Below are 27,982 nucleotides of genomic sequence, written 5' to 3'. Positions count from 1 at the left end.
CTGTCAGTATTTGAACAGACAGACATATATGTATGACTTGTGGATTTGCTTACCTGTGAGTTCCCAGAAAGTTGGAGAATAATCTCAGCAGTTGCTCTGTGCTCAAATTCCATCATGGATTTGAACATTGGACAATTTTAGTAGTTTCTATTGTCAAAAGGTGGTTTGTTTATTTTTCTCTTCTGACTGTGCAGCTGGTTTTGTGACTGAGGCTTTGCCTCAAAATGGAAGTCAGTAGTGGACCCAATTTTTGTGTCAGCCCATACATCACTGTTTGCAGTTTAAAAAGAATTCTGAGCACTGTTATTGTACTAGAGATAATGGATAACTGGGAAAACAGCCAGTCTGCTTATAATTTGGGGATGTGAAATAAGGAATCTCTATGAATATTTCAGTATTTACCCTGCTGTGGAGTCAGCAGTAACTATGTTGAATTAGACAAATGACTTCACAAAAGTTCAGGGGCTTTTAGTACCTATGATGATTGTTCAGCTATACCATTTTAGCTTCAGAACTGTCCTATGAGGAAAAATCCTTAAGCAAATGAAAATTACATGTTAGAGTTTATCTTCCAAATTACAATGAGAGTGGCTGACACTTCTTTCAAAGTTAATTCTGAAGTTAACACTTGCTAAAAAGCACCTTATATGTCTTTTGTTTCTTCTATGAGATGGGAAAAACAGTAATAGAGATTAAAATCTAACCCAGCATTTCTGTGTGCAGCCTGTACCCATCTCTTGGTTAGCCTGTCAAAGATTTTATTCTATCTCTAAGCATGATGGGTTGCCTATATTATTCAAAATAGCCATTTCAGAATGGCATATGCTGAAATGCATTAAATGACAAGAGTATAGTTAACTTCAAGTGGAATTCCTCTGAACTAGGGACATTCATTTATGCTTATAAATATAAGCTAGTAACTAGCAGCTACTAGTTTAGGCTGTGTCTGTAGTGTACAGGAGGAAGTAGGAGTAAGTAAAAGGGCTTATCTTTTCTCTGTTGACTACAAGAGGAGAACAAAGAAGGGGGAGTGAAAGGAAAGCAAATTGCTTGCTGCTACTATTACAGGACCCTAATAAGAAGAACTGAATCACATCCTAAGTACTTTGATTTACTGAATAAAGTGGAATTATTGTAAGTTTAAATGTTGTTGCTGAACGTGCACATGGTTAGTGATATGGAAAATGAAATAGATGCTATGAGCTAGTATTTGTGTAGACAAACGTATTTTGCCTACATTTTAATATATGGATATGGTAAGTTCCCATTAAAGTAGAATATTTTCCATGACAATAAATATCGATCTAATAATACATATGGAATATTAATATAGCATGTGCACAGGGTATGTTCCAAACTTGTGTGCTAGAAGATGAATATGAAAATCAATAACAAATTTTGTTCTAATTAAAGTGTAGAATATTTCTTCCAGTAGCCACCACTTGAAGTCCACTTCAATAAGGAAATTAGCTGTAATCTATATTGCTCTTATGTTTTTCTGAGCAGTTGATATATTTGAGATCTTTTTAAAAATGTAATCGGTATAAGATGTAACAACAGGATCAGTGTTTTCTTTCTTGGTTTAAAAAATAGTGTGGAAACCTGCCAATGGAGCCACGTCTCTGTCTAATACATGCTGAGGGCAAGGAAATAGTAGGTAGACTTTAAAGAGGGATCTTTGTTTTGAGGTAGCAAAGCAATCCTCATTTACCAGAGGTAGGTTAAGTTTTAAGTTTAATGTGATTTTATTCATCAGTCTTGCATTATGTAACTTCAAGTCATTTACTGTATTTTATTCTGCCTTGCAAGTCTTGCTTTATTTTATTGTTTAACTATGTGTCTATTGTGAGTTTGAAATAGAATAATATATTTAAATCAGAAATTTGGTTCTGATATTATAAATAGTTATGGAGTAAGTGTGTTTTTGCTAATGGCAATGATGATTTTACTGCAGCTGCTTGAAATTATCACTGTTGGGAAATACAATTCATAAAGTAATGCTTGACTATTTTCTGATCATGATTAAATTTACATATGTCAAGATCATAGCAGTCACAACTATGTTTCTTTCTTTTTTTCCTCCAATGCCCTCTGCTTAGCTTGAAGATCCTGACTGATGATACAGAATTCACTTTTAGATTCCTTGCTAACTACATCTGGCAATGTTTTTGTGAAGCGCTGTGTGTACAAGAAAAAAAAAAACAACACTGCATGGTGCAAAAAGCAGCCTATAAACATTAACTTAGAAATCTGTTTACTCAATTACTTTCTCCTGGCTAAAGTATTTTTGCCTCTAGGCCTTGTGCTTGTGGTCAAAAAGTTGCTTACATTTGTGAAAATAAGATAAAGTAACTGTAAAATAGTTTTGTTAGGAAGAGGTCACCAGATTGATCTCTGCAGTTCATGTGGGCAGGGCAATGGACTTCATATAACTGACAATGAAACACTGATCTTCAAAAGTGATAAATGGCCAAGTTCTAAAATAGGTGTTAATTGATGGAAAAGTCTATCAAGTCTTTTTTGTTTAACAAGGATATAATATTAAGCTAGCAAAATAACGGTAGCATTAGTAAGCATTTGCCTTGTCAGATGTAAATCTGTGATTACGCTCAAAGTCTGCTTATACAAAACTACTTATTTTACTTTTTCTGATATTAGAACAAAAATCATTTGATATTCCCAATAATGACGTAAAACTGTTGTATGGCACAGAATTTCGTCAGTCGCTTTGAAGCTAAAAAGAATAGCCCTTATCAAACTGTGGCTCAAATATTAAGTGCTGTCTTACATTATTAGGAGTTCATTGAGGACTGACAGGCTTATAGAGTTAGGGGTATTATGGTTAGGTCGTGGTTGGACTTGAAAATCTTTAAGTTCTTTTCTAACCTGAGCAATTCTAATGGGCCTTCTATCAGTGTTTTTTCTGCAGCAGAATACTTGAGACAATAACTGGCTACTTTGAACAACTGTTCTTTGTTTGCCTATTATGTAAGCCTGTTATATATGTAATATTTCAGAGGCTTTCTTTGCATGGTTCTCAATTGCTATCTTTGATTAAAAGACATTCTGAAAAGTTTGCTAATGCAGGTCTGAAAATGGCAAAGATGTTCAGAGGTTGGGCTGTGTGACATAAATCTAAACGCAAGAAATCACAGCATTGTCTGCTAAGTCTGTTTTCCTCTATTTTCTATGTGATCCTTCAGAATACTCAGTGCTGAAGTTAAAGAAAAATAACCTTTTATTAATAAACGGATTTGAGGAGGCTGGATTTCATTTAATCCATCCCAACTATGAAGGCTACCCTGAAAGTGATGCCTTGCTATTATCCTGACCCACAGTGTCAGAGGTGGATTTTGGTGGGATGGCAGTAGAGGTTGAACCTTTCCAACACTAGGCTGTTACCTTTCGTTGCTGTGCAATAGATGGCAGCAGAGGGACAGTTTAACAAAATGACATCTGCTTCATAAGCATTTCCAAGGCAAAGATGTGAGACTGCCATTTCTTCTGCATGGAGGAATTCACACATTGACATTCGTTGAGTCTTGCTGACTGTTGATGGAGACCAAGCAATGCTGTCCACACAGCGAGGCAGGGGGTGGTGCATGTCAACAGTGACAGCAGCAATGTGAAAGGCAAGCCATGTTCTGAAAGCCAGGTAGATTTTTGAGTGCAGCATGCAGGTTCTTGTTCTTAGTTGGCAAAAAAGCATAGCTAATAGTGGTGACTTTAAAAAGTATAAATAAGTAAAAGGTGCTTTGTAGCTGAGAATGTGCTCTTATCAAGCAGTGTTATGCTCTTTGCATCTGCTCTAGGTCCATGGAAATAAATAGGTATTAATTTAGAAGCAATCTGTGTATGTTTTTATGCTGTTTTTCTGATTTTTATTTTTATTTGTTTTTCTAATTCTATTAGAACAGAAAATATGTGGTTGGAAGTATTTAAGATGATAAAGGATTGAAAGGAGTGTCTGGACAGAAAATAAAGCAATGAGAAAAAGCTAATACTTGACCAGTGATGCTTGTTCTGAAGTGAGCTGGTTTTTATTTGTTTTGGCTACTAGTAAATATAAAAAAAAGAAAAAAAAAGAAAAAAGATTTGTTCCTGACCACGTGTTGTTTTTGAATAAAATCAATTCTAAAACCATTTTTCATTCACACAGATTACTTATGCTGTAAGACTCAGTTGAGTTACTAGGTCACAGCAGCACTGCAATATTGAGGATGTCTTTTCAATACTTTGGCTGTGACAGCAAACAGAAAGCACTGGAGCCTGATGATATGACAGGTCATGTGATGCCAGTGAAAGCCTCGTCTTGAGGCAGCACAATATGCATGACCTCCTCAGTAAAAATGCATTATTCAGTAAGAGCAGAATCCACAGAAGTACACAGATAGCACTAACACCCAGAGACCCAATTTGTAGTACTTGGTCCAGGAGAAGAATAAGATGTTGTGATAGTCTCTAGTCACATCTGGTGGTCCAAAGCTGCCCAGGAGGATGAAATACTCCACTCTTGTCTGTTCAGGAGACTTGGTTGCCATGGTCACAGCCTGAGAGAGACTTTTCCTACATTTTGTGTGTATTATGGAGTCACAGCAGTAGTGATGCTTCTAAGGAGAAAGCACTATCTTTTCTTATTCATCCATTGTTATTTTATACTTCCCAATACAAAATGTTTAGGTTTCTTTGTGTTTAAAATTCAAGTTTGGGACTTGCATCGCTTATACTCTTTCCTACCACCTTGTTCTTTAACTTCCTTTTCCTTCAGAACAGGAGAACACTTATCTAACAACTGTTCGTAGAATAAACCACTTAGCCACTGTATTCCTTTGACTGTGTATGGTGTGATATATTCAGGTTCACCAGCAGCTAGCAAAGCCTGTTTTGCATATTTGAAGCTCCAAAACCAGATTTTACATTTGTTATTAAATTTAATATCAGGCCCCTGATTTTTTTTTTATTTACTGAGGATTTATTTCTCACAATCTCTACCTTAAAATTAAACATTTATTGTATTTCACAGGGATGTTATAACAAGTCTTCAGTATTTAGTGAGTTGCAAAGACAAAAACAATATAGAAAACATAGGAAGATGTGTGACTTCTTGAAGCAGATAGCAGAAAAAGCCAAGCTCTCTACACTTAAGAGAGAACTATTTTTATGGTGGGTTTGGTAATCTTGTGTTCTGAACATTGCTGGAATTTGCTTGCATGCTTAGAGAGGCCAAAATAATATAAAATGAATAACTGTATTATTTCCAAATACATTAATACTTTCAAGCATGTGTACTCATGCATGTCTAGTATAGATTGCATAATCCTTCCCTCATTTTGTGTATACTTATGTCTGTTTTGCTCCTGAAATTCTTAAATGTTATAGTGTTGGGAGCTTTGCAACTGGTGGGGTTTTTCGTGTGTGTTTTTTGAAGTGCTCATAGGTGGGTCTGACTTAAAATATCTTAGAAATGGTGCTTTCCTTTCAGTTTATATTTGCTTCTGTAACAATCTCTGTCACTGGCTGCAAATCCTGAGGCAGTCAAATAAAATGAGATATTAAAAGAAATCAAACCTTATCTTTTCTATTTTATTATTATTTTTTTCTCTCTGTGCATTATTACAGAGTAATCTATGGCACTCAATTGAATTGTAGGGGACAAAGAATCAGTCACATTGCTTTCTCCTGCCCAGAGTATAAAGACTTAGGCACATAAATATCTGAGGTGATGCTACAGTTAACAGAGATGGGTGAGCTTCAGAGAAATAATTTCTGATAAAGAAGTTTTATACACACAAACATGTGGTATGAGATCCCTCAATCCCAGTCCAATATTTTTTAGCAGGTGTTGCTGTTAGAACTTCAATGTTACGTGGTGTGTTTTTTTTTAGTAGCAGTGAAAAGGGAAATTCATGTTGTATTACTTGAGGCTACAAAGAATTCAAACTTAAGAGGAAAAACATTTCAGGATATAGTAGGTATTTAATACTTTATATCCTTCCCATGTTTTTAGCTTATTTATTTATAGGAGACGGGTAATTACAGTTTCATTCCTAATTCCCATAGGAAATACATGGTACATAAGAGCTCATTTAAAATATTAGGGCTACTCCAAAAGTAATGCCTCCTATTTTATTATGATGGCCTACAACATCAGAGGCAAATTTTGGTGGTATGGCAGTAGATGTTGAACCTGTGCACTGGTATGCTGTTACATTCTGCTGCCATGTGACAGATGGCAGCAGAGAGGCAGTCTGACAGAATGGTGCCTGATACAGAAGTGCAGGTGAAGCAAAGGAGCTTAACTGAAATCCTCCATATGGAAGATGGCAACCACTGACATTCGTCAGTGTTTGCTGAACATTTCTGGAGTCCAACCAGTGGATGTGAGCACAGTGAGGTGATGGGTGGTGATAGTGATATAAAAATCAAACAATGTTCTGGATGGCCATACACATTGTTGTGAGCATGGTATGCTGGCTCTATGCAAGTATCACTATCAGAATGCACAGATAACAGTGGTGACTGCTGAAAAAATGTTTTGTGACTGAAAATGTGCTCTGTCAAATGGTATTATTGTGTCTTTATATCTTTTGTAGTTTCCATGTAAATAAATAGGAGACATTACTTATGTCATTGCTTGTGTCATGAATAACTGTTTCAATTGTGTATTGTTAAATGTTCTGCAGTCTTCAGGTATTCAGACTGAAGTTTTGTCTCTAGAGTGTTATGAAAAATAGGTGGGGTATCCTGCCAGTAAGGCCTTATTTAGGTGTGGGGTTGGAGTGAGAAGGTATCATGGAGCGTGAGAATGGCTTAGGTTAGAAGAAACATTATAGATCTTTTCATTGCAATTGCCTTGCCACAGGCAGGGTTATAACCCACTGATCAGGCTGCCCAGGATCCTATCCAACCTGGCTCTGAATGCTTCTGAGGATAGGGGCATCCACAGCCCACTGGACAGCCTCTGCCAGGGTCCATCACCTCTGAGTAAAGAATTTCTACCCAACATGTGATGTTTTATGTCTCCACTTATAGTAGAAAGCTGTTTCCTCTTGTCCTATTGCTACTAGACTATGTAGAAAACCAGTCCTCCTATTTGAGTTCTCCTCAGCTACTGGAAAGCTGCAGTGAGGTCTCCCAAGGGTAAGCTGAAGAAACCCAGCTCTCTCTACCTTTCTTCACAAGAGAGGTGCCTCAACTCTCTGATCCTCTCTTTGGCTCTTCAGATCTGTTCCAGAAGCTCCACATCCTTTTTGTTTTGAAGACCCCAGACCTGGACACAATGCTCCAGATGAGGCCTCATGAGGGTATAGCACAGGGGAATAGTCTCCTTCCTTCCCCTATGCCATCCTTCCTTTGCCACAGCCCAGGATACTGTTGGCCTTTCAGACCACACGTGCACGCTGCTTCCTCATGTTGTTTTACCTCTGACAGGATCATGAAGTCGTTCCCCACAGTGCTGCTCTCAGTGGACTCTTCTCCCAGTCTGTTCACATATCTAGTATTGCCCTGATCTATGTGCAACACCTTGCACTTGGCCTTGTTGAACCTCATTATGTTCTTGGAAGCCCACTGTACAACATGTAAAGAGGAAGAAAGAAAAGTCTAATTGGGAGTGTAACCTTAGGAGAGGGAATCAGAGCAAATCTGTGTGGCTTTCATTCTACCTGACTGACCCATGAACAGTCCAGGGACCATGGAAGAGATGTTCCACTGTCTTCAAACAAAATTAAACAATCTTACTCTATTTAGTAATGTCAGCCTCCTGCCCCATGGCTGCTTTAATAGCATTTAATTCCCTTGCACTAACTTAGGAAATCATATGAAGTGTGGAAAAATACAGCAAGAAGGAAATAGAATTAAATCACCTGTCAGAAGTTAATTAGTTTTAGGCCCAATGATTTTTTTCTTCTTCCTTGGCTGTAATAAAAGAAGCCTAAGATAAAGAGCTGCCATTCAGCATATGCTACATTTTTCCTGATTCATTCTCTGCGATGTATAAGGAAAATGTGGTAAGAATGAGAAGTAAAACCGAGGAAAGCATCTGGAGAAGAGTAGAGACAAATTCTTCCAGTTAGAGAAATAGGACTTAAATCTATTTATAATATGGATTAGATGCTTAAATGAATCAGATTCCTCATATCCACAGAAGTGAGGAAGCTATCCTTAAACATCCTTGTATATCCTTAAATATCCTTGTATTTGTACTTGGGGCTTTTAATCTAGATTTGTATTTGTTTATGCTGTGTTTAAAATGTTTCAGAGGGAAAGAGAGAAAAAAAGAGCTTTCCCTTGCTGTTTGTAATTGGGAACGCTAGAGGACAGCACTAAAATATTACATAAGTATTATTGTTTACACTGTTAATTATGTACACAGTGAAGGCTTTGTTGGAAGAAGACAAATGACAGTTTTGAACAAGTGGTATTCTAACATTCCTTTTCTCCTCTGACTTCATACATCATACAGAATATCCTAGGTTTCCTCAAGTTTAAGGTATTTGTTGCAGTCTCTTCTAAAGAAGTTAAGTTTTTGGGTTTTTGAATGTAATAATGCAGTGAAATAGAACCTGCATTTCTAAGATCTAGAGAGTAAGGACTTAGTTGGCTTATCTGTAAGTGTAGCTTCATGACTTTCTTACTCCTGTAAAATATACAAGGTGAAATTCAAGCTGCCATTTTAGATACTATAGTTGCTAAAATAAAATAAAATATTACAACTTGTGTTTCTATAGGCACCCTGGAACGACACGAAACAGGTGAAATAGCAAAAGCAATCCTTTCTTCCATTGAAGATTCAGAATACTTAGTGGCAGATTCTCTACATTCTGTATCTCAGGAGTCAAAAAGAAATAAAAATGTTCAATACAAATCCTCCAGCTCTTATAAGCGTGGTATGACCTCTTACAACCTTACTCAGACAGAAAAATCTTCTGATAAGGTAAGGATGAAAATTAATGTGTGAGCAAATTATTGTAATCCAAGTTCTTTACACTTTCACCGTCCCCATGTAGTACTGCTTTTGTGTTGTGTAGACTTGATTTTAAATTTAATTGCAACTATTTGTCCAGTACTGTCACGTAGAACAAATCACTGAGCACAATTTGAGCATATTTCTTTGCAATCCAACCTTAAGACTGCAACTCTGAGTCATGCCCTCAGAACTATTGCAGGTGCCAGTTCAGGTGGATGTGTCTTGGGAAAGGTTTCAAGTGTCTTTTCCACATAGCTCTTCTACAGAGGCACAGATTTCTCTTGCTATTCAGTGGTAGATTTTACTTGGTGTTTGTTTTCTTAACTGTGGAGAACAGAGTGAAAGTGCCTTTCATTTATGTTGGTGCAATTAACTTGGCACTTCATTGCTTTAAAAAATAAAAAATAAAAAATAATAACAGTGTTCATTGTGTGAGATATTGAGCCACAAATGTATATATCAGTCTTCAGGATTTAGCCTTGAAAAATACCTAGCTTTAACTAACAATTCTTCACTGATGGCATTAAACTAAATAATTGTGACTGCTCAAAAAGCTACACTCCTGTTTTGTTTTTTTTTTTTTAAGCAATAGTTGGAAATGCCTTACTGTCACTACTATTAATGTACTATTAATCTGAGAAAACTATTACAAAGATACTAGAAAATGAGAAACAAAGTAGAAAGTACAGTACTAGTTGTTTATTTATTGCTTGAATATATGTACTTTTAATTGTTATTGTAGATATTTAGAAAGGCTGTATCTGCTCAGTGTAAAAACCAGATTGTTATACAACCTTGGTTTTGTTGCAATCTCAAATAAGATGTGTATAACGCTTATTCAGACTGAAAGATGAAAGTTAATACTTTGTTTCTAACACCTAGTTTGTCAGGAGTTGAATATATCTAACTGAATTCTTGATACAAAGTGACCTTAAGAATGGGGCTTCAATGTTGCTTGTTCAAATGTAGTCCTTCTTAGTTACTAGTTTTTTTCTGAATGGCTTTTCCCTGCAATAAAACAGAGGAAGCCACTGAACGCGGATCATAAATACCTCCCCATAAACAAAGATGAGAAATGTTTTAACTTTGACTCATACGTAGAAACAGCATTCTGAACAGTGTCTGGCCGTTTCCTATCTTCTTTATATAGTGTTAAACAAAATACTGGATTTTCCAAAAATCAGTTTGATAAGGGATAGCTTAATCCAAGTCCTTATTGTAAACTTTCTCTTCTGGTCTTTTTCCTAATTCTCCTTACAATTTAAATATGCCTTTGAGTTTATAATTGTTCAACTCTTTATATTTCTCTTTGACCTTTTACTAACCTTAGTCTGATTTCTAAAGTTCTTTTTGATCCCATTTTCTGAAAAGTCTTATTAAAGCATAATCCTGCTGAGCATGTTGTGGGGGCAGATGGTGTGCTAGTTGGCCATTGACACAGAATCTGATCTCACTGTTACTTTAGTTAAAGGAATAATTTCTTCTAGCTTTTTCAAAGAGGAATAACAAAGTTATAATAGATGTCTTTGGAGCAGAGTTTTGGCCATACATATTACATTTCAATTTTCAAATTGCATGAGTTTAACAAAGTGTTTAAGAAAAAGGATGTGCTGTTCGTGGAATATGGGAAAGTAGTTTCTGGCAAATTGTGAAGTGAGGAGTTTAATGTACTTTGTGGATTACTGTGATTTTAAATTTGTAGTAATGTCACAAGAGGTGACAGAGTTGTAATAATTTATAGCACTCTTCTTGATCAGGCATGTGTCTTGACTGCTCTGATTCTGCAATGAAATATTCCATTTTCATCCTTCAATTTTGTTCATTAGTTATCTTGTCCTAATGAAAACTCCTTGAGAAAATATTATTGATGGCTCTTAAACTTCCCTATGATTGACAGCATACCTTTCTTTCACCTTCTGTATTTTTTTTTTATTTTTTATTTATTTATTTATTTATTGTCCTTACAGTCATGTTAGCCTAATTCTCTAACAAATAAAAACTTGGAGAAACAGCATTCATCAAAAATCTGCCGCTCATTGCATCCAGCATTTCATCTCACCTCCATCCCTGTTAGAGCAGAAACTGTACATTAGTGTGGGAGATGCTGGTGGCTAAAAGCATAGGGTGTAGCCAACTTGGGAAGAGAATAACAATTAAGTGAACAATGGAGATCTGCTTAATGTGTTATTCTAGAAATCTGGTATGGTCTGCACAAAGGGACCATGTGGCTTTTTATAGTTGAAGCTGTTTTGTTATGAAGTCCAAACCAAGGCTTCTTAAGACAAAAGACAATTTTTTTCGTAGTTCTCGATCTAGAAACATTTTTTCAGGGTTTTTTCCAAGTGTTTTGTATTGACTCTTTTGAATCGCAGCTTTTTAACATCTTTAAATATTTTCTTGAAAACATTTCATGAAGCTAGTGAAAGTTCTGTGGGTATAACACCTTCAAACTGTATTGTATACAATGTCCTCACTGATTAAACAATTGTGAAAATCTAAAATACTTTAATATGTATGTATGCATCCAATATTTCATTCGATTCTCTGGCAAATTGTGTAATAGAAGGTTAACATGCTGAATTGATAATAACATTCCAATTTCATCAAAAACAAACAAAAAATTCACTTCAGCCTCCTTAAAAATTCAGTTTCAGGAGACATGCAACAGAAAATGTTAGGATTCCATCTATTCTGTCAGGTTGGTATTAGGTTTGTAAGAAATCCTTACTTTGTACGATGATCCACATGAAGTTCATAGGCAAGATTAATATTTATTACATTGTTTTATCATTAATAATATATTTAAGAAAATAAAAAAACCACACACATCTGCAAGACAATGGTCTCTTTCTTCCATCCTAAGAAAAATATCCTCACATAGCAGCCCAGCTTCAAAGGCTTTCTTTCAAAACATTTGTCATCATGTGAATCACAGATACAAAGGCAGAATGCTTTGATTTCATGGTGTTTTGACCATTTTAATTCTCTTATTGTGCTGCACGTGCCAGTGGGAGTACCAATAACAGATGAGTGTGACAAATGCAGTTAACGCAAGATCCATATTAGTATTGTCAAATACCCTAGATATATTTAAACAGATTTTAATTATTTTCAGTGTCTAAAGACCCAAAATATATAGTTTAATAGTTCTTCTAGAAAGCTGTACTTAGTATGTGAATGTAAAAATCTCTCACAAAAACGAAACTTTTATGTTGGCCTTAGTCATTGACATAGGGTATTCATCAAGTCAGCAATTTGTGTGGCAAAGTGCCATTTGAATAGTGTATTGTTAGAATACTTATGGTCCACTTGACAAGGGTTCTTGCTGTAAATAGTGCAATTTGACTCCAGCTGTTAAAGAGTGGCTTTGACAGCAGCCAAATAGAATGGAGATGCTTTACTGCACCGCAGAAAAATCAATATTGGGTTCTTGTTCATAGTAACCTGTTTTTTCTTTTTGCGGATTTATAGAAGACTATCTAGAATTCATTTTTGGAAGTTTAAATATTATTTTAAGATTTTAAGAGTCTGTTCTAATTTCATATTAACATTAGTGATAAATAATGAGAAAAAAAAAAAGGGAGAGAAAATACTTTGTGTATGTATGCTTGCAGTGTGATAACAGCAAAACAGCATTATTTTAACTCCAGCATATTGTGAATAGATATTAGGATGCTGATGCATAAGTTATGTAACTAATGACAAAAAGTCTTTCCTTTGTGTTATTTTTAATGATCCTACAATATTCCTGTCATTTTTCTGTTTGTTTGGTTTTTGTTTTTGTTGTTGTTGCTTTGTTGGTTTTTTAAAGGATTTCTTTTTTGTTCATTCTGTAACAACCCCCACAGATGTTGACAATCTGTAGCGCCATTGTAGATTTTCCTGAAGCGAAGTCTTGCTGGTGCTGAACAGTTTTCCAGTAGTATTCAATGACATAAGGTTGCTATGATACCTGGCCAGTAGCAATAGGTATTGAATCTCTGGTCTTAATTACAATAGACTACGTACTAGATTGTGTGCTTGTGGTGTTTGTATGGAACTAGCTGTAATTGTAGCTTTAAATCAGTTATTCTAGAAAACGAAACTAGTAATTTTTTTAAATGTTTTTTTAAATGCCTCATTTTATGTGATTCAGTGAAATCTTTACATAAAAACTGAATGGAATCCATTTTCCTGATGTTCCATGAACATTTAACATTAGAAAATTTTTCAGCTTTTCATTTGGAATAGTTTGGATATAAATCTGTTATGTGCTGCTACTTTTAGTGCATGGCTAAATAATGCGATTACAGCTTCTTTTAGGTAAAGATGTAGGAAGAAGAGGGGCTTATACGATTTGAGCAATCATTGCTAAGTCAAATTCCATTGAAACCCTTGATCTGCTGAATTACACTATTGAAGTCTATTGAAGTCCATCTAGACTAGAAAACAATGCTTTTTGAGATCATTTCCATAGCTGTGTATGTCAGATGAGAAAGACAGTGATGGGGGAGAAATACATTTATGTAGGAAAATTTATGGAAATATTTATATTTATCACTTGATATATTTCACTTGACGTTTCCTTAAAATGTGAATCTTTGAGCACATAGCCACTAGAGAATGGTGCAGAGAGTCAAAATATCTTAAGCGTCTATACAAGATCCATAAGAAGACACTGTGCTTATGCAGCTGTTAGAAGTAATTATTACTGGAGTAAAGTACCAGTTACTATAACAATTCCAAAATGCTTTTTTTTTTTTTTTATTTTGAAGAGCTTCTCATTCACTTATGTAATAGCACGTATATTGTTTTAAACAAAATATGTGTAAGCAGGATGCCTATGAAACAAAAGTATTTCCTCAGAAGGAAGCTGGTATTTTTAAAACGTTACTTAAAAAAATATGCAATAGAATGTACAGAAATGATAAATAATGAACTACATTATGTTGCCTAGAAAAAACAAGACATCACCAGGCTGGAACAACAGCAGTCTTTTGTTTTACTAGGATGTAAGGTGCAATTTAAAAATTAAAAATAAAAATTATTGGGAAACTGGAAAAAATCACTGCAAGTTAAATTTTTCCCATGTGAAAACTGATAGAGTAATGGAAGTGAGATATAAGCACAAATACCAAATATTACTTTTCAATTATGAACTTGGATACTGTAAACTGTGGAACCTTAGATTTGTATTCTTTTATTACATTTTGATGTTTAGGGTGGTATCATCAGAGATACGGATCTTTGATCACTTAAAATTAACAATTAACACCAAAGCAGAACCAAGTGGGAAAATGTTGGTAACAGGAAAGGGATAATTTTTCATTCTTCTGCCAGGTTATTTCTTTTTTTTTGTACATAGATTTGTGTTCAGTAGCTATATATAGTAGTATATTATTCAAATGTAATAGTGAAATGAGCAAAGAAACAAAGATCTATATATGGATTTCCCATAATGCAGATGCAAAGCATTTCAGCACCACGTTTCCTGTGAAACACGCAATGGGGCCAATATGGCAACATAACTACAGTGAAGGAATCACTTCAGAATTATTAGATGAAACAGGTGACATTCAAAGGGCATCGTGATCCTGAGAGAGTGCAATAGCTTGGACCACGTGCCAGCTTTGCTGAAAGTTACTGCAGTTTTCAGAGCCCCTCTACCAAGTTGTGAATTCATTGATTCTGGTGTTTTCTCCAGTCATTGCCACAAATCAGAATAAAAAGAAAGGCTACCATTGTGATAGCGTAGCATATTTTACTTGTACAGATGTGGATAGCAAGCAACACAGGCAGGCCTTTGTTGAGGTGCACTCCTTCATCAATTCAAAACACTGGTAACTTTTTAGAAATACATTGACAGCTTAAATGTAATGATGGAACTAGGCCTTGCAAAATGACTTCTGAAACCAACACCAAATATTACTCTTCAAGAAACATTTCTGCTAATTATCAGAGATTTAAGTACTAAATTGTGGTTCAATTTAAAAACAGCAGAAACAACAAAGAAGCAACACCAGTGCTTACATTTCTGTTCTTCTGTTGTTTTTCTACATTTTAATACTCAAACCAAAAATTATTCAGTTCTGTTCTTTCAGTAGTTCTCAGAAAGATGAATCAACAAACCAGCTATGTCTCTATATTTATTTTCAAAGATTGTTCCTTTGAAAACTTCTGCAATACTATTGCCTTCACTAAGATTAAACAACTGTCAAGGAAATAACCGTATGAAAGCTAGGGGTACAGGGATGTAGCTGCTATTCTAATACCTCCCAGAAAAGTCTACTAAAAGTATAGAATTTTGAAGTCCAGTCTGTATTTTCATATGTTTTTAAGAATGACATTAAGGCTAGACTGCAGTATTCTACTTAAACTTAACTGCAAAATTACAAATATTGGGGAAAGTCAATTACTTAGAATTTGATCTAGTAGTTCTATGTAGGTAAATTTTACTTTTAGAATCCAGTATGGCGACTGCACTATCAGAGGATCCCAGGGCAAAGACATTATCCCAGTTGGAGACAGCAGCTAGCATTGTATTGGTAGCTTAATTTTTACATACTTGAGTCCTTAGAACAAAGCAAAATTCCCATGTTTTTTTAATCTCCTTCTTTAGTTATGTTGGCAGTTTCTCTGCCCAGTATTATTTTCACAAATATTTGGGCATTCATTCATCCAGTAAATAATTCAGTACAATAATTCCCAGATGCAAGCATCATGTCTGTGGATTACCATGGCATTGTTTTGTCCAGTTGATTATGTAGAAACCACAGTGGATGTTCCATGTTACAGCTTTCCTTCCTAAGTGCTGAGTAATGTAAAGAAAGTTTTTATTGCCACCCATCTCTGAAATCTGTACATTTCTAGAGTTGCATCATTTTTTGTTAGAAAATTTACTTCTGCATTGGTACATTAAAATGTTGACATAATTTATGTACTGAGTGTTCAAATACTAATAAGTCTTCCTTTAAAGAAAGAATCTCATACTTTCCTTCCATCTAAGATTTTCATGGCTCAAGAGACTGTCCACATAGAAGGTGGATCTTATTTTGAGGTGAATGGGTCCTCTGTACATTTTGACATTCTTTCTATAATAAAAATCTGAGAGCCTTTGTTAAAGGTACTAAAAGGGTAAATGATATTGAAAATTATGTATGTCCTTCTCAAGAGCATCCTGTTTGATCAATATAGTAACGCCTCTAGTTTGTGTGATCCTCTGTGCATGAAGACAGCATTGCTTTGGAGAAGGTAGGTCTGCCCTGTCTGTGCCAAATTTAGGAGTCTATAGAAAATTACAGTGTACCCTTAAGCTGGGTACGCACAGAAGTGTGTATGTACAGACTGTCTGTAGGAGATGTACTGGGATAGAAGGTACTTCTTGCCTGTTAATGTGGAGGTGAAAGAGCAACTGATGATTTTCATCCTTCATCCCTGGGCAGACTTTTAGAGATAGTATATGTTTAAGAGCTGTTTTAGTTGCACACCTATAATTTGCAGCTTTTTTGACCAACAGCATCTTTGCCCATATCCTGGATTTCTCATAAATTCACCAAAGCTAAGAAAAAAACCAAACTTGCATATTTACAGAGTTCATCATTAGTAAGACTGCTTTGAATTGTTGATTGAATTCAGATTGGTCTTGAAATAAAAGAAGAAAATGTTTTAAGGTAGTATTTGTACAAAACATAAATAACTCTAGCAGAACATGCAGGTCAGAACTTTACTTCCTGAGTGATTATTTTCCTGAAAACAGAAGCAGCATAAAAATAAGAAAAAACCCTCCAATTTAATCCAATTTAATAATTTTTCAACAATGAATCTAGTTAAGTCCATATTAACTTTGTTACTTAAGTTTTTCGAAATTAACAGTGCAGATTTCTGATATGATTTATCTGGAAAGATTATTCAATGTCATTAATGAACAAGATTATTTACATAAAATTTGAAGTTATTACCAGTTTTTCAGACATGACTATCAACTTTGCTTTCTCTTTAAATGTTGTATGACTTAAATTTGGTGTACTGATTGAGAGCGCTTTTCAAAAGCTTAAGAGGGATTTTGAAGTTAAGGTTCAAGCTCATATTTGAGTGTTCTATAATATCTATCTGTTTTAGTATTCCTCCACTGTATGATCTGTTGGAATATTTAGTATATATATCAGTCACAGTAAAATGATGGATTAAATTTTCATTAATCGTTAGGCTTTATATATTCAGTAGTAACTGCATGATAACTAGCTGTATCAAGCCTTTAGTTTTATATGTTGAAGCTACAAATATTTTGTAGTAGACAGGTATTGTATTCATAGTATGAATTTAAGAAATGCTATTTGTAATCTGAGGGTTGTTTTTGGTTTTTTGTTTTTTGGTTTGTTTTTTTTTTTTTTTTTGTGAAACTTGCATGCAATATTTTATGTTCATAAACTAGTTTGAAGCCCCAAACACAATTTCATTTATCTTTATATTCTAAGCTTTATAGAATCTGCAAAAGTGTCCATCTGTTCAGCTGAGATTGCTTCAAATAGTGAGTGGTCAGAGAGACTTAGATGATAAAGGTCAAAGGAGCCTCTTGACCCTGTGATACTTGCTAAAGCAATTGGAGCATAGGGACTGATATACAGTTAGATATAGCTTGCTAACGCAATCTCCACTTTAATTGGTAATGATAGCAGGAATACACAGTAAAGTCATTGCTGAAAGAAAACAAAAAGTATCCAATATAGTAATTTATTACCAGTCAGTGGGTTTCACGCATAGGTTGTTTTACCCCTGCAGTGGTCAGAGAAAGCAAAAAGGTACTCTAACACTTAACTGAAAATGGATGCCCTGCTGCTATCAGAGATGCATGGTGGTCAAATGATTGCCTGTGCCATTAGCTTGGTAATGTTTTCTCTATTGTAAACTCAGCTCCCCATGTTCTTCCTGTGCATCAGCTGCAGATTGAAGGCTTTCTCGTTTGTCTTCTATTTGTGCTGCCAATCATCAAGCTGCTGTCCACCAAGCACATTTCAAGGAGGCAATTTTTTTTTTTTTTTTTACTACTATCGACTACCATCTCCAGCAGCCCAGGGCTCAGAGGATTTAGAAATGAATTTAATGCTTTAATTTGTACTGTGCCAGCCATTTTGTACGTTTTTAGAATGTATTTTTCTTTGAGACAATTCCATGAGAATTCCACATTTCCTGTTTTGCAAAACTGTAACAGATTGCACCTGCAAACATGCCCCTGGAACATAGTTGTTTCTCTTACGTATACTACATACTTTGCTCTGAAAATAGGACTCTCTATTTATTTCTGTGGAAAAAGCAACACTTACAAAGAGAACAGTCATTCTATATTAACCACATCTCAGCTCCAAAACACTATTTTTTCAGCCATAAACCATACATTTTTACTAGTGATTAGCAAAAATACGTATGCTGTGCTCATAAAAATCTGTGCCAGTGGAGGTGACTCACTATCACCACTGCTGAAATGTGCTACCCGTCACCTCACTGTGCTCACATCCACTGGTTGGTCTCCAGAAATGTTCAGTAAGCATCAATGAATGTCTATGGGTACCACTTTTTCCACATGGAGGAAAAATGTTTTGCTTTATGTGCATTTCCATGTCAGGCACCATTGTGTTAGACTGCCTCAATGCTGCCATCTTTCACATGGGATCAACATGTAATGGAATGTTGGTGGGAAGGTCCAACCTCTACTGCCATACCACCAGCATCCAACTCTGATGTCATGGGCCAACATAATAAAATCGGAGGCATTACTTTCAGAGCATTCCTTGTATATGTAATTTATCTTATTTCAAAGATCAAAGAGAGAAGATCTATGAAGATGAAGCCATTTATTAAGATATTCCATATTCTGTTTTTAAAATGACAAAAATAACAAATGACATCAGAAAGGAAGTAGCATTTGTTTCTTCCTGCTATCAGGGACTAAATATCATGGAGAACAGAGTATAGCTATCCTTTCAGTACAAGTGAATTTTTAAGATCCCTGTATGTGATAGACTTGCTTCAGTCTACTGAACTTTTATTTACGTTCACTTTTGTTTACACATAAATAAGATGATGATATTTGGTAAATTTGCAACTTCTTTTTAATTATTATATTTAATATGGGATTCATTCATTAAAAGTGGAATTCTTGCTCTGATGCAGATTTTATCATGGACGTCAAATGCTCTGTTTTATTGGATTAGTGTTAGTGGTCTATTAGGAATGTATATGCTGATGACTGTGAAAATACCAAAGTTTAAATTTTCCAAGAAAAATGAAACAACAAAACAAAACAAAACAAAACCTCAAGATTCATAGAAATTATATGTTATTTTGATTCTGCAAAAATCAGAAGCAGCACAGCTCATCTTAATGAATTTTCTTTTGACAGTACTTTGAAAGATCATTACCACCTGCACACCAAATTCTACCTGCAAACTGAATTCTAATTTTATGCAGTGGGGGATGGAGGGGAAGTAGAAAAGGAAGGAGGGGACTGGTATTTCTCATCAGGTTAGCTCATATTTGCATTATTGATTCACGTTGCAGGCACTGGGAAATTAGGGTCCTGTTTGTTTGTTGTATGTTATGTTTTATATAATTTTAAAGTACAGTGGGGTAAAGACCAAAAGTATTTAAGAATTGCATTTAATACTTTCAAGCATGCTTTTGTGTAAAAGTTGATACCACCCACACTGTGAGAACTATTCCTTTTAGTGGTATTAAACTGACCCCTAAGTGTATTTTGAGCCTGGTTTGCCTTCCAAAGGCTACCTTGCCACTTTATTTCTTTTATTTTATGTAAAATGAATGTCAAGACCATTGTTGTCCAATGTATTTTTAGCACAAAACTCATATTTTTTTTTATTTTTATTTTTTTTAAAGTGCATCTGGTGAAGAAAACAGGAGTGCATAAAATGTACACATACACAAGGATCTGAAACAATAGAGTCACTGCCAGCTAATGGACGTGTGTATTTTAAGTGGAACAGTGTTCCTAGATTAAGGAGGATCCCAGTGGGAAAGAACCTTTAGAGAAAAAGCAGCTAGATAAAATAACATTGGACTTGTACTTCCCATGAATGTTTTGTAATGTTGACGCCTTTAACTTTGTAAAGATAGCACTGATGTATTTTGAAGCTATGGAGAAGGCAGCCCCACGCCCCACAGATGAGGAAAATTCTTTTCCTGGGTGCTAAGGTGATTTGGTAAAGATTTGTAAAGGGAGAAGGAGGGATGTAAAAGAATAATCTTCCAAAGGCAGGATGGGATTTCATGTCAGAAGAAATGAGAGATCCTGTAGTTTGTTGCAACAACTGTGTCCTGGCTATAATATCTTCAGCAGCAAATTAGGGATCAATTATGTTATAGTTTCTATGCATAGAATGTAACTTGCCATTTGAACACCATCCTGAATCCCTGTTCTTTCTCAGATAAGGAAAGCTGTGGATCAGTCAGAGATGACACTCAAGAGATTCATGAGTCTGGATATCATTTTGGTCTGTAGCCGTGCTTCTTTAAAAGCTCACAGGTGAGGGCTCAAAGGGAGCATTCTCAATGAATGCAAACTCCTCCTAGAAGCAAAATGTTCTGAATTCCAATTGCTAGCATGAATATCATCAACATGAAAGGCTATATTTTCCTTGAACAAGGGATATCTGGCCTCACTACTGAACCTTAGCATCATACATCGTTATGCTGGTTTGCGTGGTGGTGGCAACACTCTTTTACACTGAGATTTGGGAATGCTTAAAATAAGACTTAAGAAGTCTGTAAAAGCTTCATTTGATACTCTATTTGTGAATTTTTTTAGGGACTAGGAAACATTTTAGCTGAAATGGCTGATAGTGCTTTTGGAACAGTGCATGCTGGCACCATTTCCAAATGAAAATGAAGTACTTGCTACTTCTTAGTTTTAGACTAAAAAAATGGGTTAGCTATGTTATGACAGTGAAAATGGTTTTAGCTTTCTGTTTCAGTTTTTAGATTTCATGAAAATGGAGTGGTTGTTTTTATAGATAAAGTCATCTTTCTTGAATGATACAGATATCCTTCAGATAGATTTCTTAAACTTATTGCTAGTGATGCAGAAGGAGAGTGTATGCAGATAATTCTTATAAATGAAGTACAGCGGTGTGTCTGAATGTTCATAATTATTTTGGAGTCACGCACTTCGACAATGATGAAAAGGACAAAAGCTAGGTTTTGAAATCTAGATCAAGTTATTAAAACCATGAAAAGCTTTCTCCCTACAATAGTTGTCAGAAGACTGTTAAAAGTAATCTTCCTAATTGCTAATAATGGAAGTAGATGGAAGAAAGTTGGTGTATTCATCAGTGAAGAGTCAGAAGGTAGGCTATGCCAAAAGTAAAATTTTTAATTAGCAAAGGTGAATTAGAAAAAGAGGAGATCTCTGTACTGTCCTTTGAAAGTAGTGATTATCAAAATCTGTGGATGACTCTTTGTAGTACAACATAGAGTGGTCATTTAACTTGCAGACCTGAAGGAAGCCTTTGTGTTATTGGAAGATTTGTTTTAATGTAATAATTAGAAATTCATTTGGGGAATAAGACTGGAATGGCTTGATACTTGGATATAGAATGTGATGACATGAACCCAGGATTGTCTTTCAAACTTTAAATGAAACTCCATTCAACAAAAACGGTGAAAAAAATCAAAAAATAAAAGCAAGAACCCTCTGCTGACAGGAGGGAGACCTCTGAGTTAGACCACATGGCTCAGAGGGAGTCCATCCTTTGTTATTGCTACTGTTAGCCTACTTTTTGATTCTAAGTTATTAAACTCTTAATGTAGTTATAATAATAAATATAATAATTAATGACAATACCTATTTGTAGCCAGTAAATCTAGTTTTGTAAAATACTTCTGGAACTTTAACAAATACACCATTCAGAATGTAAATAACTTAATCTGCTTTTCAATAACCATTATCAGATGCTATTCCCAGCACTCAAGTTCATAGTTATTTTTATGGGCTTCCTTCCATTTTCTGTCATCTTATGTTAGAGAGAATAGCTTGTCTATATGTCCTAAATAGTGTTTTATGTTTGTAGCTTTAGATGTCCACCTGCTTTCACTGAAATGAAATGCCTATTGCAGAGAGCTAAGATAACTTGGTAGATGCTTTTAGGATCAATGTCAATAAGCTTTCGAATTGCCAATAAACATTTATTGTGACCTCACGCCCAGTTGCATCACCAGATTCCTCAACCAACTGACACCATCAAGATGTTTTCTTGATTGAATGGTGATTTTTCCTAAAAGCTTCTAAATATGAATCAACATAATATAAGTGTATAAAAAAGACAGAAGGGTACAAATTTTCTATTTATTTCAGAACTAGTTTGTGAATTCCAGTGTGTACTTTACATGGAATTCTACCTGCGTATTAGGAAACAGTATAATTAAAGGTGGAAAATAATCTTAATGCTTAACTACAATTATTTATTTATTTATTTTTTTATTATTTTAAGAAGGGAAGGGATAAGGAGGAAAAAAAAAGGCACGAACATGCTGCTATAACCCCTTGTTTATCTAAGGAAATCCATGGGAATGTTAATGTTTTGTATTTAGAGTGTGTTTTCACCTGTTGTTAATGTCATTCACTAATTAAGAGAACATGAGATCATTTTATTACCCAAAACTAAATAGTCAAATAACTTGTTGTGTAAACAGAGTCAAAAGTTTTGTTTATTTGTGTTTTTTATATAATTTTTTTATATATATATATATATTTTTATTTTTTTTTTGTAACTGATTCAGAGCTATTAATCCAGCAAAAGTTGTTTGCATTGTAGAAGGTGTTATGAAAAGAGTTACTCTTGAATGGAGCGGTGATTAACATCTTTTTCAAACTAAATTTAGCTGTTAATTTTCCTTTTTTAAACTAATATTTGATGGTTTATTTTAAGATTCATCTCATGGATGTAGCAGAAACAGTTCTTAATTTGCACTAGTAGAGTATTTCTGATTATCACAAAAGAAATTAAGTGATCTAGAAAATCCTGTTTTCCTCTGATATGGAACCTGACACTACTGCCTCTCTGCAAAAGATCCACTGGGCTGAAAATGTGCTGCTCTGCTATGTTTCTGCTTGTATGTGCTTGCTTATAAAGATGAAATCCCTAGAACGAACACAGTACTGAGGGCATAGGCTTAGTGCAGGACAATAAAAGTGTAAAGTTGTAAGTGCTTAAAGAAAAATGTAAAGGAATCAAAATGAAGTTTATACTCCTGTCTGCTGTTTCCTGAAGATAGAAGGTGCTTCTTTAACAAATAAATCTGGATTCTGATATCCACTTTGTTACCATCTCAAAATTTGACTTTAACACTCTGTGATCCTCTTAGTACATTCAGAAAGCACCCCTTGGCAAAGAGAGTCCCAGTGATCCCTGTGAACTAGAGTAGTTGCTTTTCTACAAAAGCATCTGGAGCACATCTCAAAAAATAAAATAAAATAAAATAAAATAAAATAAAATAAAATAAAATAAAATAAAATAAAATAAAATAAAATAAAACAAAATAAATACCTGTATGTTATCTCTGCAATGAAAATGTGTTGGACTATCCTGTATTTCAAAGCTGATAGAGAGTCTTGATTACAGCATTTAAAAGCATGTCACTTTGCACAAACTATTTAAAAGAAAAAACTTTTTGTGAAGTAACAAGTGTAGAAATGCAATTAAGTTAAACTTAATGGGGGATTTAATGGATTTAGCCTATTCCTTGTGCAACCGTGCTGATATCTACAAAATACCATGGATTTGTTTGAATGCTATTTTTCTTTCAGGTAATGGATAACAGCCTTATTCAACAGCCCTTTGCTGTTTTACCAGTTAAGACAAAATGGAACAATGCAAACTTTCATGTTCTCTTATTTGATGTGGAAAAACTTGTGGATCTTCTGCTGTCATCTCAACCCTGTGGATTAAAGTCATCAAATTCATTCCACAACTATGATGCTCTAGAAAGAGCCAAAAGTACCACTGAGAAAAGAGCACTGACATTAAAAAGAAATAAAACTCCTGGGTTCACATTGTCAGTGGATGAACAAGTAGATACTGTTTGTGCAAACCAGGCCAATAGAGATTCTAACACAATTAGACCTTTGGAAGAAAGTGGTGGCATAAAAAGACAGAAAAAAATGAAGAGTTCAAGAAAGACTAAAGTGCAGCCATCAGAAAACATCGACGTGAACATCACCACAGATACAGCTAAACTGCTTTTGTCCTGTCTCTTACCCTGGGGTGTAAATAAAGAAGTAGATAATCTTTGTGTTGGGCAATTAGATATCTTAAGGCTGCAGAGTCCTGTTGCTTTTGGACTTGTGTCAAATGAAAGCCACCTCTCACTGATGTTGCCAGGATGGAAATGTACTGATGGTGAAGTGCTAGAAGAACATACTGTAAGCAACTTGTTTTCAAAAAGAGTGCTTGATTTATCAAACAAGTACCTTGCTACAACTGAAGGACACACTGCTGAGAAAGATGGAGCAGGGAATAATGTTTACAGAACAAAGGGTGCAGAAATATTTTTTTTCTTATTAAGCAGAATAGTTTTAATCAACCGAGTTTTTAACATGCCTCCAGCAGATGCAAGTCAAATTGAAAGGTAAGAAAATCTTTTCTTCCTTAAAAGTAAATTGCATTCTTTTTCTAGAGTTTTGTTTTATAACATGCTCTTTAAATGAAAAGAGGTTGCAAGAAAGTGTCTTTTTTTCTACTTAGCTGATGAGTAAAGTTGTTTCAGCTGAACAAGAATTAGAGCTATCCAACTTCACATCCTGTCTTTTCAGAGAGAATCCTTTTTCTCAGAGTTTAAGGAGAATAATGAGGTCTCCTAAGACATATTTGGGCGCATTAACACATTTGTGCTATGTTAATTTTCAGTTCCTGTAAGCGATATACTTAACCAGTCTTCATAGATAAACAAAATGTGAGCCAAAACCAATCTGTCCTAGTTATCCTATCTGAAGTAACACCCTCATGTTATAAGAGCCATCCCAAATAGCATTTATTACTCAAAACAAAATTATTGACTAAATGCTTTTTTCAGCATTAAGGAGGGAAAAAAAAATAGCGTGCTCAACGTTATTTGACACAGCCAAATAGAGCATACTAATCAGGCAATGGATATTGTCTGTCCACAGACTGTTGTCATTCAGCAAACCTATGTTGGTCTGTATTTAGTATTTTCGGGACAATTAACTTCAGTGTTGTTGATGCTATGGCCTAGAGGCAAGAAGAAGAACAAAAAATATTGATTCTTCTGCTGCAAAGGACTGTGCATCTTCCACAAAGCTGTAGGCATTCAAGATGCCTGAGGAGATATGCAAGATCTTACAAGACAAACATGCATTTCTCAGTTGCTTTTCTTGCTTATTTCATTGCTTGCTGGTCCATACTCAATGCAAGATGTTACACAAAATGAAGTTTCCAGGATTTGAGACTGGACTTTAATTTCTTTTTATACAAACAAAATTTATGTTTGCAATTTGTTGCACAGTGCTCTGGCAGATATGTATAAGTATAGGAACATTTTAAATTTGGACATTTTTGCAGACATAGACTCTGGATTTGGAACATCTCTTCCCTAAAATTATAAAAACTGTATGGGAAAAAATACGGAATTTATTTTGTGAAAACAGTAAAATAAATTTGTAAGCCTTCTTCAGGAAAGCTATAGCCGTGACATCCAGGGTTTATTGTAGAAACAGGCAATTTCTTTGTACAGTATGAGGATAACTTATCACAATCTATAGTTTAAAGAAGTTATTAATTTTATTTAATGTGCAAAATGTTTATTTAAGATTTTGAGATGGTTTGATTTAGGTTGTCTACATTCTCTGTGGTTGTACAGCCTTTCCGTTTATCGTATTTTTTGCTCTCTTGTGGCTAAGTTTCAGTTTGATGCTGTTTGGGATGTTGCTTCCCAATGGCTTCATCTGAATAAGAGCCTCTTGAGTTTCTCCCTGTGTTGTTGTTGTTTTTTAAAAAATATGTATGTATATCTTTAAGCTTTATATTTTTATCTTGCTCTCCGTAGCAGGAATAGCATGTATTGCAAGTCTGAATAGAAATAACATGCCTCTTTTTGCCCTGATTTTACTAGCACACTCTTACTAAGTTTTGAGGCTATTCTGTCTTTATTCTTTTCTTTTTTTCTTCTGGAAAATAAACTGAGAAGAAGCCTCTTGTTTGCTTTTGTTTTTTTTCCTAGTATAGAAAGATAGCAATCATTTTCAGGGAACTAGATCAGGACTAGACTGCGTGAGGTGAATCAACACAGACCTGGAAGTCCCTAGTCACCCGGCCTTTTCCTCTGTGCTGCTGATGACAAAGTATTTTTCTCATCATGGCTCTCTCTTCAGACTGTATTTTTTTCCTGTATATTCCAAAAACTGTTTCAAAATGTAGATATGTGATCAATAAGTTTCCTTTCCCTCTCTTTTTTTGTCCCCTAATTCTAAGCATAAGCATGAATAGGACTATTTATTTAACATGATATTGAGATTCAGCATTCATTTAACTTCTTCCTCTATGATTTGTCTGCATTGTCACAGTCTATGTTAATTTATTCTTTAAATCTTCCTGTGTGATTTATCCTTTTTCATTGTTCATTTTTTATTTGAGACTGAAATGAGCTTTGTTTTTGCTGAGTTGTGCTACTATAATGTAGATTGCCTATTTAAGAGTGTGAAAGAAACTAAGAACATGTGACTTTACACAGTTTGCATTCTGAAAGTACAGTAAGTAGCCACATGTACTTAAGCAGTTAATTCGGCTAAAACTACTGCATGCTCAAGGGAAAAACTAAATATTGAATTCTTATTTGCTGTAGCATTTACTCAACAAGTTAGTAAGATGTTTTATGATGCTTGCAAGGGTCCTGGTCTACTAATTATTACTGTGGTAAAACAACACTTACTAGCTCATTTACTAATATGGATGATAAAATGCAATTTCATTTTCTTTCAGTAGGGTTCTTCTACCTTTCCAGTATTTTCTTTTTCAGGGGCATATAACTTTCCAACCTGTGGAAGTTTTCTATAGGCAAATGAGTACAAATCCAAGAAATGTGAAGCTTTATAACCTTAACATTCAGAGCAGGATAAAAACGTTCGCACAGAATAGCTAGTGAATATATTTCTGTATTTCTGTAGCTGGTATTCAAATTCCTGCCCAATTTCATGTTAAATAATGGACCAGCATGTTTATTTCTTGCATTGTAGTGGGATTTCTAGATACATTACTACTACAATACTACTATGCTCTTGTGGTCTCAGATTTTAAGAATCCAACCTTCTTCTGCTAATGCTGTTTCTCTTTGCATTTGGCACCAAAATATTCATTGGGCTACAGGGAGAATGATTCTATTGAGAGACAACTGTGCCTTGATCCAGTGAATACAATAATAAAATTTAAATCTCTTTGGCATATCTGATTTTGTTTCCTACAGGAGAGTGATTTTCTTTTCTGTTAAATAAATACGCTCTTAATCTGGAGAATCAGAACTGGAAAAATGCAGTTCATATACCTTTTGGTATTCTTGGATGAAAATAATCATATTTTGAGCAGAAATCCATTCTTTGTCAGCATGTGTATGTATGTATGTTTCTGTGTAAACTGTGAATTTGACAGTTCAGCACCCTCAGTGAACATGGGTTGAAGAATTCTTGACTGTTGTTTTCAGGCAAAGACTTTGATCAGTAATTTTTAGGATGTAGTATAGCTGTGAACTCTTATCTACCAGACTTCATGAATTAAATTGTTGGGATTTGAAAATAATGAACAGTGAATTACATGTTTTGAGCATACTATCAAACAGTATTAAGCTGAAAATGAAAATATGAGTAGCTTTCAATGGGGTTTGAACAGTTTACAAAACAAACAGTCCATAATGCAAAAAAGAAGTATGAAAAGCATAATCTTGGAAGAACTTGGAGATGAGACTATAAACTATTATTTGTGAAGATGTTTTTGAATCTGCAGTTTGAGCAGTTGTGAAAAT

At 34.8% G+C, this 27,982-nt stretch overlaps 1 protein-coding gene across 1 annotated transcript in view; it reads left to right on the top strand.

Moving 5' to 3' along the window:
• Window positions 1-27,982, top strand: part of WDR72 (WD repeat domain 72) — a 94,994-nt gene that overhangs the window by 21,194 nt on the left and 45,818 nt on the right. The window contains exons 14-15 of the mRNA XM_015873028.3: window positions 8,730-8,935; window positions 23,763-24,583. Coding sequence (XP_015728514.2) covers window positions 8,730-8,935; window positions 23,763-24,583 — 1,027 coding nt within the window. The remainder of the gene's footprint in view (window positions 1-8,729; window positions 8,936-23,762; window positions 24,584-27,982) is intronic.

The sequence above is a fragment of the Coturnix japonica genome, chromosome 14, assembly GCF_054131305.1.
Source record: "Coturnix japonica strain WE chromosome 14, WE-NBRP24, whole genome shotgun sequence".
Lineage (NCBI taxonomy): Eukaryota > Metazoa > Chordata > Aves > Galliformes > Phasianidae > Coturnix > Coturnix japonica.
The sequence above is the reverse complement of the archived record's forward strand: the minus strand, read 5'-3'. Positions and strand labels throughout refer to the sequence as shown.